At 43.6% G+C, this 16,725-nt stretch overlaps 2 protein-coding genes across 2 annotated transcripts in view; both read right to left on the reverse strand.

Annotated features, from left to right (window-relative positions):
• stan (Protocadherin-like wing polarity protein stan) overlaps nt 1-16,725 on the reverse strand; it is a 61,984-nt gene that overhangs the window by 2,528 nt on the left and 42,731 nt on the right. The window contains exons 22-32 of the mRNA XM_077639290.1: nt 16,474-16,641; nt 12,253-12,373; nt 10,627-10,845; nt 7,784-8,004; nt 5,386-5,452; nt 5,186-5,265; nt 4,385-4,553; nt 3,924-4,019; nt 3,429-3,588; nt 2,717-2,887; nt 1,796-2,204 (exon numbers count right to left, since the gene is read on the reverse strand). Coding sequence (XP_077495416.1) covers nt 1,796-2,204; nt 2,717-2,887; nt 3,429-3,588; nt 3,924-4,019; nt 4,385-4,553; nt 5,186-5,265; nt 5,386-5,452; nt 7,784-8,004; nt 10,627-10,845; nt 12,253-12,373; nt 16,474-16,641 — 1,881 coding nt within the window. The remainder of the gene's footprint in view (nt 1-1,795; nt 2,205-2,716; nt 2,888-3,428; nt 3,589-3,923; nt 4,020-4,384; nt 4,554-5,185; nt 5,266-5,385; nt 5,453-7,783; nt 8,005-10,626; nt 10,846-12,252; nt 12,374-16,473; nt 16,642-16,725) is intronic.
• LOC144107264 (protein GVQW3-like) lies at nt 12,911-13,756 on the reverse strand. The gene has a single exon (XM_077640266.1). The coding sequence runs from the start codon at nt 13,754-13,756 to the stop codon at nt 12,911-12,913; it is 846 nt and encodes a 281-aa protein (XP_077496392.1).

Raw genomic sequence — 16,725 nt, forward strand, 5'->3', positions numbered from 1 at the left:
TGAGGTTACATAAAGCAGACGAGAGGTGGGCATTCCATCACTTGTCACTCCAGCGCACGAATTTTTGAGCTAGCATCAATAACAACGAAGATATATACGATTAAAAATTACGCTCCTCCTCTCCCCACTCAACTCGTACACGTGGGGCACCAGAAAAAATTAAGAAAACTGCTCTGGGACTGGGCTTGCCCGTGAATACGTCATCTGCCGATGTTTGGTTTGCGACTTCCGGTTTTCGCGCCCAGCGCCCCAGCAGTAGCGTCGGCAGCGTCTCTCCGGCCTCTCTTCCCCTTCCTGGATTGCGGCGCGCGTCGGATTTCTTTGCTTGTTGTCTGTTGTTGCGGACGAAAAAGACACTGCACGTGGCTGCGGAACTCCCGACAGAAAGAGGCGGCAGAGATAAATTGAAACCACATGCGCGAAAGCAATGACCAGGCTCGCGCTCGCCCCAGGGGCTTGCGCGGCAGCACGAGCGGATGACTTTCACGACTACCGGAAGAGTGCCCGTGACGTCGTGGCTCCAGAGAATGACAGTGTGTGGTGGCCTGCCGATGTCACTGAACTAGTGACGTCTATTTTCACGATTTTAGTTCCAAAATCGGTCACTACGAACACACCAATCAGCCTGCGAATTTAAAAAAAAAAACAGTTTTTAAAAATTCACAATAAATTGACTGCTCAGTTCCAAAGACACATACTTAGTGTGGATGCTTCTTAGCATGATTTCTAAGCATTGAAAACATTTACAAGCGACATTTAATTCATTGCACAGTCCCTTTGATGCATAGCCAAATATCAGAAAATGGTCCACTCCTGCACCTATTGCAGTGGTATTCAAACTTCCCTGGGGGATATTGTCTGTGAATTTCTCCACTACAAGCAGGACACTGTCTAGGGATGCTTCCTTATTCCGATGGCATGTAACTTGGAAATAATGATGTGCTTAAATTTATAATACAGGACACCGAAAATTTGTTTAAAGGTAGAAATTGGTGTAGCATTTCTAACACACTTGATATGATGGGTCTAAGGTGTTTACTGATTTATTCATGAATACTGTAGCCCTCACTTGAGGGCCATTACGGGAGAGGAATTGTTAAAAAATGTCAGGCTCCGAGAAAACAGCACCAAAAGCAAAAAGCATTGCCGAAGCAGGATTACAACAGTAGCAACAAATACTAACAAAAAGCATGATAAACACTCAATTTTCTTACAGCTTGCAATATGTCTCCACTGAACATTACAACTCTTTTGACACTTTGTGCTGCGACAGCAGCAGCAAGAAGAATTAAGTGAGTTCAAGTTATCGAGAGTCCACTGTAATAATATTCCCCACTGGCTTCTTTGCCCTTTGCAGACCAGTTACAATGGCCCTGGACCTTCTCTGCCAGACTATGGTACCCCTGAAGAAATTTGCAGCGCTTGAAAGACACTGACTGATACAAAGTAGACAACACATATGCTAAATTTCAACAGATTTTTATTAATTGCAAGTAGTGCCCGTTTTTATACTGTGGGAGCACTAAAGTAACAGAATTCCAGCAGATTATACCAACACAAGTCACTACATATCGCAAGATTCACTTGCAATGAATAAAAATAAGTATCTAGTGTCCGTGTCTTTCAAGTACTAGGTTTTATGATGATGAACCAGCTCGCCCAAACAGCCGCCCTGATGGCACACATTTCACCTCAAATATGGGTGTAAAAATTGGAATTTTCCCTGAAAATTGCATCAATCAGGCAGGCTCCTTGCGACTCGTGATCTAAAGAATGTGAAAATTTGACTACTCACTCGGAATCTGATGTTGCGGCCAGCGGTGGCATGTTTGGCTTGTGGCAGATGCCTTCCTTGCCCTTGGTAGGCTGGTCGAGGTTGTTCCTAAACTCCCCGTCCTCATCGACCCACTGGACATTGGATGTAGAGAGCAAACCCTGCGGTGACGAGAGTGTCGCCAATGATGACTGGTTGTAGGGAGAAGCCATTCCGGCCATGGTGGCATTAGCGGTGTAGTTCTGGGGAGACGTCAACACCCCCAGTTGTGGTGAAGTAAGTGACTGCTGCTGCTGTCCTAGTTGGGGAGGCAGTCCACAGTCCCAGAGAGGACCACTGCTGTAGATCATCGGCGACATGATGTCAGTCGCGGTTGTGACCGGAGGAGCCACTGACAAAGGTGGTAGCGTCGTGGTGGGGAGCGGTGCATCTGGAAAGCAGAGTTGAAAGAATCAATGCAGTTGTTCCCTTGGTTAATGCTTTTATGTTGACACCATTGTTAAATAACGTCAAGGCATATGTCTACGTTCTAATTGACAGCCGAAATTGTACTCACTTTAGGATATACTATAAATCTACAATCAAGCCCGGATACATCGACCTCGAGGGGATCGCGAAATATTTCGACATAATATAAAAATTGGCAATAGGCAAGTTTATCCATAACATAGAAGCGAGAATATGTTGTATCCACGCTAGTGATGCACTGCAGTGCTGGCATGGCCCAGGCTGCCCAGGCATGGAGGAGTGCAGTTCAAATTATAGGTGGCAGAACTGGTTAGCATTCGAATTAGCAGACCAAATTTTATACAGACTTCAAAAGAGCATGGATGGACCAAGTACAGTTCAAATTGCCCACAAATTCGAATTATTGAAGTTCGAAACAACAAACTTTCACTGTAATTGAGGGGTTTGTGCTTCGTGACAAGCACCAAGTCCCACCTTCCTCACGAACTGTGGGGAGGCCAGCAGTGTCTCTCCAGGATGGCTTAGATTCTTCCTCGTCTGAGGAATGGCTTGAAGCGAGGTCCAGGGAGGCATGGTCCAAGGACATTTCCGAGTCTGAGTCTGATGTGGTTCGGCGCTTTCGCACCACTTCTCCTGCATCAGGATCTGGTGGGAGATTATTTTACATATGTAAGTGGTGCATCTATGCTTTACCTTGATACAGAAGAGTCACTCCACATTTTTTTCTTTTTTAACAGTGTATTGTTGAAACCAGTAACATTTGCAAGGCCTCCTGTACAGCCTATAAAGTATGAAATAGTGTGTGTGAGTTTTCTTACAGCGTCTCATCACGCATCAAACAGTAATATACTACACAGGGCGGCATTCTGTGCTTACAGCACTGAATGTAATATTAGTATAATATGTAATACTGAACTAACTTGCAGTATTAGTGATTCAATTAGCTGCTCCCTTAATAAGTACCTATATTGCAAAAGGCTAAGAAAATGTACTCCACAGAATATCGTTCTGTTAGTTATCAACAAAACAGTCTTATATAGCTAGTCAGGTTTAGATTCAAACACCCTGCTAGTTATGCACACAGCTGCTAAAAACCCACTCCAAGCTCCTATTCTGTCTTTATGTACTTTACTAAGTAGTCTGAACTAGATTGACAACTACTGATGACAACTTGAAGATGCCTCACCACTGTGCACGTGGCTTCTTCGATGGTGAACTCTTCCATTGCTGTTCCAAGGGCTACTTGAGGTCTTTGCTGTTGAACGGCTTGTTGTCGACGATGTGGAGATGCCAACATTGCGGTGAAGTATGTCAAATGAAGAGTTGTGGTAAGCCAGCGCTGATCGCTAAAAAGACGTCAGGACACACAAAATTATGACATCACTTCAAATACCCATGAAAAGATATTGATTTCCCAGTCACAAGCAGTTATTCATGCAAGCTGTGAATAACAAATGCCTTGAACCTTTTTAACAAAAACGCCGCATGCTTGCACACTACTAATTTGTCATGCCTAGGGGAGCAGTGCACAGGAAATAAGTTTTCGGTGGATTTCAGCCTCCCTGAAGAAGCTTTACACATTCCATCAGCAAAAGGAAGTCCACTGTGCGGTGCTGTCAGATGCATGCACGCATGATATTCTCGGCACAGAAAAATGGCTGAATAGTGAAGCATCACTGACCGATATCATGGACGCCCTTGTTCCACTCAGGCTCTCGTCGTAAGGGACTTTCTTGCCCCTTAACCTCGCCCAAACATAGCAGAGATGCTGACGAACCTATTAAAAAGAAAAGGAAAATGAACCACGCACGACCAAAATGACTGTTCTGGGGCATTACATCCCTTAACACATAACTGAAACAAGAATTCAACTTTGCCCATGAAAACTATTGCAATGCAATGCGCAGCTAGTCCTGTCAAAAAGAACAATTAGAGCTACCATAATCACAATCAGAACCAACTGAAAACCAACAGGAGCCAATTGGATACCAATTTGTCCCTGCAGTCCAGTCAAGTTTCTGAAGGTTCCGACTTACTTAATTTTTCTGAGCTGCAATTTAACACATGTAAAACACACTGTGCGCTATCACTGCGTGCTAGCCAGGCACGATATATGTGTTACAGAAAGAGGTGTGGGCATACTCTTCGGTTCAGAATGCAGTAGCCCAGGAAGATGTAGATGCCGGTCACGAGGGAGACGGTCGGAAAAGCGAGGCGCAGTGCCGGTGGCTCGTCGCTGACCGAAAGCAAGGCAAGTGTCCAGCAGCTTCCAACGAGGGGCAGGAGAAGTACGCTCACCCAAAGCAGGACCCTGCCACAACGAAGCGGTCATTTGGCGGGGGAGCTTGCCATTTCAGCGACATTACTAGCTCTCAGTCCTTGTAGCTTTCAAACCTCGTTTGTTCATATACCCCCAGCTTGTTTTCAAGCAACATAGAGTGGGCAGATGCATTTTGCAATAGATTTCGTTTAATAGTGCATCCTGAGCAGTGCATACCTGGTTCGTTTGGTAGATATTAATTATGCCGTAGTCTGGATTCCAGGCTACAAATGCTTGCAACATAACTATGACAAGAATGACTGAGGCAGCTTTATGGTCACATCAGACCGATGAAAAGGGCATGTTTAAATGCACATAACTCACCGCTTTCTACATAAATTACCGCGAAAGGTATGATACATGGGCAAAAACATACTGTTGCCAACAGCTACTCTGCACAACAAATCAAGGAAGAAATCAGAAGTGTTAACAGATGCTCCAGTAAATGCAATGCGGTGATGAGTATCCAGTGCTCTTGAGAGCATAAGCATCTCCTACAACACATTTAAATAAAATAAAGAAACAGCTGAAGTGCACTTTGTTTTTACTTTGCTCCTCTTCACTTTCAAGGACATGCTTGCTACTGCAAAGTCTACACTGATGATTCAGAGACCGTTACTGACCTCAAGTTTCCAAAGTCCATGACAGTATCCTTGATCTGGACACTAGCCCGGATCGACATGGAGAAGATCACAAGAGTTGCCTGCATGAGAACATGAATGAATTACTGACCACTGCTAACCACCACTGCCAAGTCAACTCGGAAAGCCTGAAATGTGATGCTCGGTGGGGAAAGCTTTAAGGAGATTTCCATTTGGCTTACCAAGACCATCACGCAGATGGGTCCCACCATGCTCCACACAATGTTCTCGTACATTGAAAGCCAGCAGCTGGAAAAAAGAGGACAAAAATTGAATCCCATGTTTCGTTCACATGAACTATAACTTCACCAGCACTTTTTTACTGTGGCTCCTGGTCTGATTCCTAAGCGGTAACTCAAAGGGCACTGAAGCGCTGAAAATTCAGAAAGGAGAATGATTAAAAGCATTGACTGCACGTTTCATTAAACAGAGTAAAACTCTGCCCTGCCCCATTGTTCGCATTTCAAGTTTCCGTTTCTATGTTTTATATGATCACTAGACTATTTCTGTACGTCCAAATCATGTCTTGTTTCATTGAATACTCACATCTGCTGTGGCACTTGACTATGACAAAATGTGAAGTTGTGAGCAACAATCAATTCTATAAGTGGAGCAAGGTGAGCCAACACAAGGAGAATACCTATTGTTCTAAACACTTGCGAAAAGCTGAAAGCTCAGCTTAAGTGATCTTGGAACAATATGCAAATCCACATGCACAGCTGCATGGCATAAAAGCTGTTCAAGCAAAACACAGACTTGGATTATTCAGGATAGATCATTCTTAAAGGCCAACAACACACAACGGCAGAGAGAAGTCAGCCTTAAAATAAAGCATGATTACTGAGAGGGACAGTTTCAAGCCATATTCTAGAGTTCAGATAGCTGCAAATTACTAAAAATTCAAATGGGAATTTCATCTTCACTATTTACTTGATGGCTGTCTGCACAAAAATGATTATTTTCATCTTATATAGCAACACCTGAAAATGTAGGTTTTGTAAAGCAAAGGTCAGTTATACAAGCAAAGCTGTGTTACCTCAGTTTAATGATGATTGTGCAGTATGTCACACTCGAAAATTGCTTTTTTTTTCTCCTTGTCTTAGTTTGTTTTGAATTAGAGCCATGCAATGACATTTCAAGTTTAAATAAAAAGTAATGGCAATAGTACTGCAGGAATAAATGGCAGGGGACAGGACATACTAATAGGAAATGTTATCTGCTCGCACCCAGCGACAACTATTTTGAGTGAGGACTTCCTGAAGCCAGCGAAACTGTTTGACAGGTGAAAATACTGTATAAATGCATGACAGGGCCGCACTTTTTTTTTTCGCCAAATTTTAGGGCCAATTTTCGGGGTGAAAAAGAAAGATTTTTTTTTTAAAGTGAGAATACACGAACCAGGGAATGAGCGGCATTTATTCTGCGTGTAATCGTCACTCGCGACGTATTCAGACTCCAAGCTGGTGCTGTGCTCCGGTGCACGCTCATCCTACAAGAAGTCGTGCAGCACGTCCGCTGTCAACACGTAGCCGTAGTTCCGTGCTTCCATTACTTAGCAGAGCAGCTCTTCTTCCAGTTCGGGAAGCTTGCACGGCTTGCCTCGGAAAGTTTGCAGCTTGTGTTCCTCAATGCATACTTTTGTTTGCACCATCGTCGGATGCACTTCTTGGCCACGTCGAATTTCTTGCCTACCGTAAGCTTGCCATGTTCGAAAGCAAACTCCCAGCCGTGCAGCTATTAAAGTGCTTGCCCACCATGTTAAAACTGCAACGCTCGGCGGCAGCACGCGAAAGCCACAGCTACGGTGAACTAACACGCTACTACCACAGCTCCTGTGCCTTTGACAGCCATAAAAGGCTAGAGCTTGGGACACTATGCTGATATGGATAGCGGGAGCTCATGGCAGAGTAAAAAGTTGACAATGATGATAATAAGCCGCTGCCTCGGGCGCCATCCGTGGGCGGCACCTGAAAGCTCCTGTGCGCATGCGTCGCCTCTGTGATCAAGCACACCATTGCCCGCAGCCTGAACTGATCGTGGAGGCTACGGCGCGTGTATTTCGAAGGCTATTCCCGCCTGGGTCGTGGAAAGTTTGGGTGCGGTCCTTACGCAAATATTTTTTTAAAATTTCGTTTGGGAAAACAGGGTGTGACCCATACATGGGTGTGGCCCTTACATATATAAGGTATACCATAGAGGGTTGTGTGTTTCTTGTCAAGACTAAAGCATGTGTTCAAACAGCAAGCCTAGAATGCTGAAAGATATGCGGGAGAACATCCGGTGCAAGACCCAGATGGTGGCTCTGAGTTCTAGCTGCCAACTTCAGGACCCAAGGGTGCATTGGATTAAGTTCTGCTTGAACATCCAGACAGCTCACCTTCAGCACATGCCACAACCATCCTGCATTCCTTACACACTTAGCAGGCCATACCTACGTTTCATTCCATTTTGGCTGGTCAGATTTGTACTCTCTGCTTTGAACTGAGAACACAAACTTTTGAGTTCTGAAAAATGTCAGTGTTGATGTTTTTGTAGCCACATCCAAGTGATGGTGGAATCCAAGTCTACTGCTGAACTCACAAGTTGTGGGTGGCATAATGGTCAGCCCGCACTCCCACGGCCAGCCCAACAACCACGGCTGGCGCCCCATAGCCGAGGGAGTAGTAGAAGCGCATGTGCCCGTGGTTGACGTCCTTCATCTCGGTCAGCATGCGGTACAGGTGCACCGCATCCAACGAAAGCCAAGCGAAGACGCACAGGAAGCCGTAGTGCAGCGAGATGGCCAGAAGCTTGCAGGGGAACTGGACAACGCAAGACAGCAAAGCAAGAATGTGTCCCATCAATTAAAGGGCTCCAAAGTACACCGCATCAAAAATTCTATTATGATGTCGCAGTTGCATGATGGCATGATGTACTCTCCCAAAAATCAAGGAAAAAAAAAAAACTGTTGAAAATGTAAAGAAACTGCAAGTGTAGAGTTACGGTCATTTTAGGCAATGAAACATAACTCTGGTTGCTGTGTGGTCTTGCCACGCTCACCTTCACTGTGTCATGTACCCTGTGTCTATAGGTCTTTACAGAGATGCATGTATGCGTTTGGGCACTGCAACATGATTTTTATCTTCCTTTAAATTTTTTTTCTTGTGGTGCAGTGAACCTCCACTTCTAGCAGCGTTAGTTTTATAATGTCTTCAATACACTGTTCGACTCATCAAGAATTCCTAGCTAGTCAGTGAATGCATTTCTGTATTGATGCCGTGGCACTGCACCTGCAATATCCCTGGCAGAGTGCATGTGATCTTGCATTTAAATCTGTGAAATATTTGGCCGAGGTGATGAACTTGATGTAGCTCGCATATCATTCCATTCAGGATGTTCAAAATCCACTTTTATTAGTTTTGTCGTCAGTTCAGTTATGTCTAATGCACGGAGCAAAGGCCTCTCCTATTCATTTCCAATTATAGTTCTGTCCTGTGCCAGCTGCAGCCACCATATCCTGGTAGGTAAGCATCTTACTCTCACATCTCCACCTGAATCTCTACCATACTCTGCTACGTCTTCCTTTGAAGTCCACTCTGCTACCTGAACAGACCGTAGGGCTTAACTTCAGTGCCCTTAATTCTTTTTCAGCTCTTCGCCATCACTGTTTTCTTGGGATGTTTGGGCGGACAGTGTTGCAGACAGAAAGGGAGAATGAGGAAAGAAAACTTGCACACAATCAATGGAAGCAATATCAACTCAGGATAAATAGTGAGCAAGGACCGTTGACTATGAATAACACCTAAAAACTAAAATTCATGTGATGCCCTGCTTCCCACTCGCACGGCTTTTAAGCATTCTTTTTGACCAACACTACTCCTAAGGCCCATCAGAAATTTGACGCCGCAAAATTCAGCTATGCGAACTCTGGACAGTCTGAACTCAAAAGGGACCCAAAATTTGGGCAAACTAATTGAAGTTCAAATTAAGGGAAGCCTTTTCAATGCAATCGATAATGACAGGAATAAAGCATTGCTTCAAATAAACTGACCGTTTGAATTAAGCGACTTTTAATTCACAAGACTCCACAGTACAATGAACAAGTAAATTTACTGGCAGTCAACTGCCTTTAACATTGTCCCATTTGAAGGAACTTAAAGTTCAACAAAATGATTTGGCACTCACCACTGGCTTTGCAAAAACGACTTTCATAACACACATGTGAACCTGAACCTTATTCACAGATCGGTTAGCAATCACGATATTCAACTGCAGCAAAGTGCGCCGTAAGACAAGCTGCAACATTCTGCTCAACATAAAACCAAGGAGGTGAAAAGAAAGGAGAATTCCCCATAGTGGCAAAAGATTAAGTGTACATGCAGATCATGTTGGAAAAAAAAAAGATGACAAGAGGGCCCCATGTACTCTCTCCACATGGCAATGCAGAAAATAAACTTCTTACGCTGCACATTGCAATGTAACAGGCAGAAAAAGAGACCTACATGAGTGCATTACAAAAACCCTAAAAAATTCTTACAATGCAGCAGGCATCTAACTTCAGGGTACTAATGCGGTGAGGGACACATGAGTCAAACACAGCTTCCCCGTGCCTAGCCAAGAGTTTACAATTCCACTTCGGAGATCACATTTCCTGCGCCTAGTCCAACCTCTGTCATTGCTCATGCCTGTTATGTGTCACGATAGACAGACAAAAATTGGAAAATGAGGGGCTTGTCATGACACAAGAGACAGGTGGAAGCTGTTAAATGGATTTTACAGTTACATATATGTATTATATGGTACCTCACAGCTACCTACACCCTCACATATGCCCATTTCTCTCTAGAACTCATAAATAACAATGTTAAAGCTTCAAGTTGACACCATTTTGTGAGCAGAGGCAATGAACAGAATTCAGTGGCTGTTGGTGTCTGCCACTGATGTGAAAAAATGTCAGTGAAAACAACTGAAAGCTGTCATTAACGATGCCTTTGGTTTCTTTTGCTGTGCTCAACTCAAGCAGGTGGCAACCAGTTTATGCGTGCGGGAAAGAAAGGAAAAAAATATACAAACAGCAGCACACCACTTCTCTGTGTAGAGCACTGCAAGTTATCTTGCAGTTCTAACAGATTTGTGCATTTCCGCACATACTAAGTATGATGAAAGTAGGGGATTGTTGATAATCCTGTTGACACAAATAAAACCTTGAAAATTCTTTTTGACAGCAGATTTTACAACCAGCACTCCTTCACGCCTAAAACTAAACTCCAATAATAGGTGCTTTAGGGACCGTTTAAACCGCTTGCACGGGATGAAAGATCTTAACTGCTGGAGTACCTGACATCAGCATGTCAGACAGTAGAGCTTCCGTTAATTCCACTCAGACTCACTCCTTCCCCATTAGAACTAGGTGTGCCACTCGTGCATTGCACGACAATGCCCACCTCCTGGTACAGAAGTGTTCGGCGCAGCTTGAGGGCCACCAAGAAGAGCAGCAGGGAGATGAAAAGGCAGCCGACGAGGTTCCGGTGGATTGCGTTGGAGTTTGTGCAGGTCCCTCGGAGCAGGCTCAGCACCAGCCAAGTCAGGAAAAGCATGAAGAGAGCGCCAACCAGGCCAGACCAGGCCACTGCTCCTTCCGCTGTCGACACCTCGGCCAGGTGCTGGCAAGTGGGAGACAAGGTGTAGGCAACATAAAGCACTAGAAATAGGGTAAAACAAGAAATTCTGAAGGGTTCTACTTTGATTCTACTTTTTTGCTTTTTTACCTATTTTTACGAAATTAAACACACTTGTACAGCTTTTTACACTGATTTCAAATATGCATCCTGTTCTTGCATAGATCAATTATTTTTTGAGATAGTCAGGAATTAATTATCACTGTATTAAGCCTTAATTGTGAGAAATTGGATGAACAGAAATTTCATTTTAACCCATGGTTAGATAGCCCAAAAGATGAAGAGTCCAATGTTGGAAGCGGATTTTTAATTTGACTAAAATTACTTAATTTATGCTGCATCAAATTTTAGTTCTGAAATGTAGAAACTAAGTGTCAAAAACAGTTCAACATAATTAAATTTCAGGGTGGAAATTTAAAAATCTACTTCCAACATTGGATTTTTCATCTTTTGGGCTATCTAACCATGAGCTAAAATGAAATTTCTCTTCATCCAATTTCTCACACTTAAGGCTGAATACAAATAGTAATTAATTCCTGACTATCTCAAAACTAAGTGATCTATGCAAAAACTGGATGAATATTTGAAATAAGTGCGAAAAGTTGTACAAGTATGTTTAATTTCATAAAAATAGGTAAAAAACAAAAAGTTAGTTTCAGAACCAGGTTCCCCCCTTAATTTGACAAAGTGAATTCAGAACTAAAGCGAATTCTATGGTTAGCCCCATGATTAGTGCATCTGTCAGTGACAGTCAATTTCCTTGTCTTGAATGCAGTAGATGCACACCACAAAAAATGACACAAGCTTTGTTCACTACCTAAACTTCTGTTTTGCCTACAATTTAACTTTCTCGTTGACCTTCCCTGAAATGCCTCTCAGCATTGTGTAAGAGTGTCAATAAAATCATAAATTAAGCAAATTATTACAAGAATAACAAAATCAACTACACACACAATCACTTGAAATAATAAGCAAAACCATCTTGTTAAAGGCAGGACACATTAAAAGTAGAATTCAAAAATTCACTAAGAATAAATCCCAAAATGTAACACGAATGACGACCAAAATAAAAGGTGAACACAAACATTATGCTATGGAAGCTATGGAAAGTGGCACGATACATTCACTCATTTGGAAGCAGTATCTCTAGAGTGAACTATTCAACCAGGCTTGAAATAATTTTAAATAAAACATCGTTCTCAGGTGTAATATTTCACCACTGATTAGGTGCAATACTGCGGTCGGCATGCAGTATGTAAGTACTATATTTTCCGCCCAGACATCAAGGCTAACCTCTTGATGTGGTCCAATGATGTCATGCTTGGACCACGCTTAACATACGCAACAGTGATATTTGCACAAAAGAAGGAGTGAACACTAGACTGCCCTCACCTCTCGACTGACAATGTCTGTCAGTACGGCAAAGCTGCTGAGGTGGTCGCAGGAACAGTTGACGTACATAGCATCAAGCCCTTCAACCTTGCAGCCACGGCTTGACCATTTCCCACGACCACTTCAGACAAGAAAAAAGCATGTAAATTTAAATGTCTGAGCACAAGACTGGAAAAAAAAAAGAAAGGTTATATAAATCCACTCTCACTTAACACAGCAAGTGCCAATATGATTCACGCTTAAAGACCTTAGTTTTCTGGGATTCCGTGAGAAATAGTAGATTTTAGTATTGTTCGCAGTATTATGTCTTAGCAGTTAGATCAATTTTTATAATAGTACTGTATTTGCGGACATCAGCGGGAGTGACAAATGATGAATATGAGGTCTGTTAGAAAAGTATCCGACCTTTGACCGAAGAAAAAAAAACTGGCATAACTAGAGCGTTGGAAACCTAATCACCCTCAAAGTAGCCTCCTTGGGACTCCACACACTATCCCAGCAGTGCTGCCATTGTTGGAAGCATTCCGAGAAGGCCTCTTTCGGAATGGAGTTTAGCTCAGCTGTCGTTGCAGCCATAATGTCCTCTCTTGTCTGAAATCACGCTCCTTTCAATGGCCTCTTGATTTTGGGAAACAGCCAGAAGTCGCAGGGGGCCATATCAGGAGTAAGGAGCCTGTTGAACTACAGGAGTCTGGTTTTTCACCAAAAAAGTTTGAATAAAGTGCAAGGAATGTGCAGGAGCATTGTCGTGATGGATGGTCCAATTTCCTGTTGACCACAACTCCGGTTTCTTGTGCCGCACAGCATCACGTAGGCAACGGAGGAAATCCCTGTAGTACTCTTTAGTGATTGTCTGACCCTGTGGTGCGTACTCGTGGTGTACGACACCGCGGGAGCCAAAGAAACCAGGCAGCATCACTTTGACGTTGCTGCGCACTTGGCGGGCCTTCTTTGGTCTTGGTGACGTGGAATGCTTCCACTGTGACGACTGGGATTTGGTTTCCGGGTTGTACCTGTACACCCAAGACTCGTCACCGGCGGTTATGGTGTTCATGAAGTCGGGGTTTCTGCTTGTGGAGCCCAGCATGTCCTGTGAGACTTCAACATGAAGTTGCTTTTGCTCCACCGTGAGCAGCTTTGGCATGAATTTTGCTGCAACTGCCTTCATGGGCAAGTCTTCGGTGATAATGGAATGTGCAGAAAAAGTGCTGAAGTCCACCTCTTCCGAAATTTCTCGGATAGTCACACGATGGTCCCGCATCACCACAGCGTTCACTTCAGCACTGACCTGGTCATATTGCCATGTTGATGGCCGACTGGAGAGTGGCTCGCTCTCCACCGATCTGCGGCCGTCTTTAAACCAGTTGTACCACTGCTTAATCTGTGTGCTGCTCATAGCATCGTCACTGAAAGCCGTCTGAATCTTCCGAATGGTTTCCACTTGGCTGTCGCCCAGTTTGTGGCAAATTTTGATGCAGTAGCGCTGCTCCAGTTCCTCTGCCATTTTTCTTGCAATAAAAAACCGACGAGAGCACTGTGCACTACCTCACTTAAACGCTGCGTCCCAGCGACTGATGCTATCGGCAGGCGGGAAAAAATTCGCGCATGCGCATTAAGGTTCAAGGTCGGCTGATGCAAGCGCACTTGTTTCATATCCATCAGGTGTTCACACCAAAAGAATAAGGTCGGATACTTTTCTAACAGACCTCGTATGTTTAATTTAATCCCATGAATTCCATTCAAAGGCAGGCCTTGGTAATGAACAAACTTCTGCCCATGCCCTGACATGCTTGATTCCCCATACGCTCAACCAAGCTAGTGCGTCAAGCATTGCTGTTCTGGCAGCACAGTGCTCACAAACTTGTAAGGGAAGAGTCACGAAACTGGCGCCTGCTGAAAGAAATATTACCATATTTGCTCAAATATAAGAGCCCGTTTTTTTTCTTAAATTGTCTGCTTCAGAAAGCACCTCACGTTATACAGTAAAACCTCGTAGATAAGTTTTTTTTTAATTGAGGAAAAAAAACATTATCCGGGAAAACGTATGACCTAAACCGCCTGATTTTGAGAAATGTAACTGTTGAATGAGGTAAAAAGACATTTATTGACAATTTCACTTGATAAAAATGTCTACTGGCATTTCTTGGCACAAGAGCTTAACAGATCTTATTCCAGTGCTCGCTGAATTCAGTCCGCGTTCGCGCTGTTTTTAGCGTGGAAGGAAATTCGTAACGCGTCCGGTTCGTCGACGGTAGTGACGAAAGTAATCAAAATCTCTTCCTTGTCATTTTCGGCTGCTTCGCCCCTTTGCACCCAAGTAATGTGAGAAAACCATCGCGGCGGCTGATTGTTGCAGTTTCCCAGACCCTGCCCATTCGTATTCAAGCGGATCGCTGTAGATCATAGAAGCTTCGCCTCCTTTCCCTTATGCACCGTGAGGAAAACTCAGCGTTCCTCCTCTTTTTATCGCGTCTCCGCGGAAACGGCCGTCGCGAATGCTAGCGCGCAGTTTTTATTTTTTTGTTCTTGGTGATGATGACGATGGTGCTTCGCCTCGTTGCATCAAGGCACCGCAGAGAAGCCGCACAGGTGACTGCCGCAAAAAACATGTCGCGTGCTCTCTCGTTCTTCCCACTTGTATGTTTGCACACGCGCGGTTGGTCAATAAACGTATAATACGAAAACAATTTGTCAAAATTTTAAACGCAGTAGCCGGGAAATCGTGTTTCCCAGGAACGTACTAACAGGGAAAAATATAGTGTTACTCTATGGAATATTTTTGATGTCCACGATTTTCAGTGTACGAACTGGGAACGTATCGACGAGATTTTACTGTATTTGGCACCAAGCTGTGAATATCATGCAAATTTTTTTTGCTCTGTTCTTCGAGAAACCCACAGCGAGCTCAGCCACAGGACGGTAAGCTGAAAGAAAAAGCCAATTTCTCTGCTACCTACAGTCATCGAGGCAAAGCGTGTGGCATGCACTGGCGAGAAATAGTTGTAACAAATGTGGAAAGGAGGCAATACAGGCCACTGAGCATGAATGGAAAACAGTGAAAGAGCCACTGGGTTGAAGGAAAGGGTAAGAGGACAAACAGGTATAGAACTGTGCAACACAAAACACAAGGCAAGAAATGGCAGCACAACGGCTGCCGCTGCACGAATGGCTTCCCGCGGAATACTGCAGATTCTCTGCACTAAATTCATGAAATTTAAAATATTCCGCTGCAGAAAATTGGGGCCTCATTCATGCTGCAAGATCTCAAAACGTGTTCTACTGCAATGTGCTAGGTTAGTGCCATAACTGGATGACAAGAATCAGCCTATTGATGTAGCTAGGGTGCTTGACATTACCATGCTGACCTTATAACCAAGTGCAAACAGTATCCATAATTACAATGCACTGTCACCAAGCTTGGTAAGATTAAAGTATAAGCTATAATATTTTACTTGTGCACAAATAAGATATGAGGTTAAGCTCACTTGCCAAGTGTTAAAGCAGAAATTATAGACATTGAACTTACTGCATTCTTTCTTGAACTGCTATGGATTATGTTTACTACTGTTGCTCCTGTGTTTAATCAAATTTGACAACAGCCAGCTCATCTGTTGTTAACATGACAGAATATTTGAAAGAATGTAAATTTTGTTATTATTACCTTCGTGACTGCATATTTTTCACAAGCTGAGGTGGTTGTAATATCATTGTTACAAAGATTCCAATTTTTAGCACAGAGAATATTCGTGACGCATCATAATTTAATGTGTGACCTGCACAACACCTTTGCCTGAGACTGCCCATCACATTTGTTTATGATTCTGCTACAAGAAAGCCAGCAAGCAGTATGCAGTATGGTAATACCAATCTGCAGTTTCACAGTCAATTATTGAATAAAAACTCACACATTGTTGTGGAAGCTGATTGCAGTACAGTTATTTAAGTGAAAACAAGACTGCCTCACAACAGCCCGCTCCAAAATCACTTTACAGCCCAGAGTGGCTTGCTCACATAATCACACTGAACTTAAAAGGCTATCAAGGTAGTGAAGAAGTTAAATTAACGTTTCAGTTGTACGGTCCTTCGTAACAAAGAATGGAATGTTCCACATCAACACAAAGAGCAATGACTGGTGCTTAAAGACTACTCATTAGCTCTTTCGCATGTTCAGCATTCTTATGCACAGATAATTTCCATTACTGCCACCACGGTCATCCTCACCTTGAAGAAAACATCCAGAAAACACACTGCGGGTGTTCGCCACGTGATCGAGTCCTCGGAAAGCGGAAGCGAACTTTGATCTGGCCAACGGGTGTGCCGGCATTTGCAGGCTGAACCACCAGTGTAGTCACCGGACTTCCGAGTGCCAGTTCGACGCCAAACTTCTGCCTGCAAGTTGAAGAAAAATAGCGTGGAACCGTACTATGGCGCAGTAAAGCAGATAAGCATGCACAGACAGACACCGAAAATGAT

This window comes from Amblyomma americanum, chromosome 10, assembly GCF_052857255.1.
Source record: "Amblyomma americanum isolate KBUSLIRL-KWMA chromosome 10, ASM5285725v1, whole genome shotgun sequence".
Lineage (NCBI taxonomy): Eukaryota > Metazoa > Arthropoda > Arachnida > Ixodida > Ixodidae > Amblyomma > Amblyomma americanum.

What these genes read in the sequence shown, in the direction of transcription:
- LOC144107264 (XM_077640266.1), bottom strand. Translation starts at nt 13,756, where the DNA reads ATGGCAGAGGAACTGGAGCAGCGCTACTGCATCAAAATTTGCCACAAA.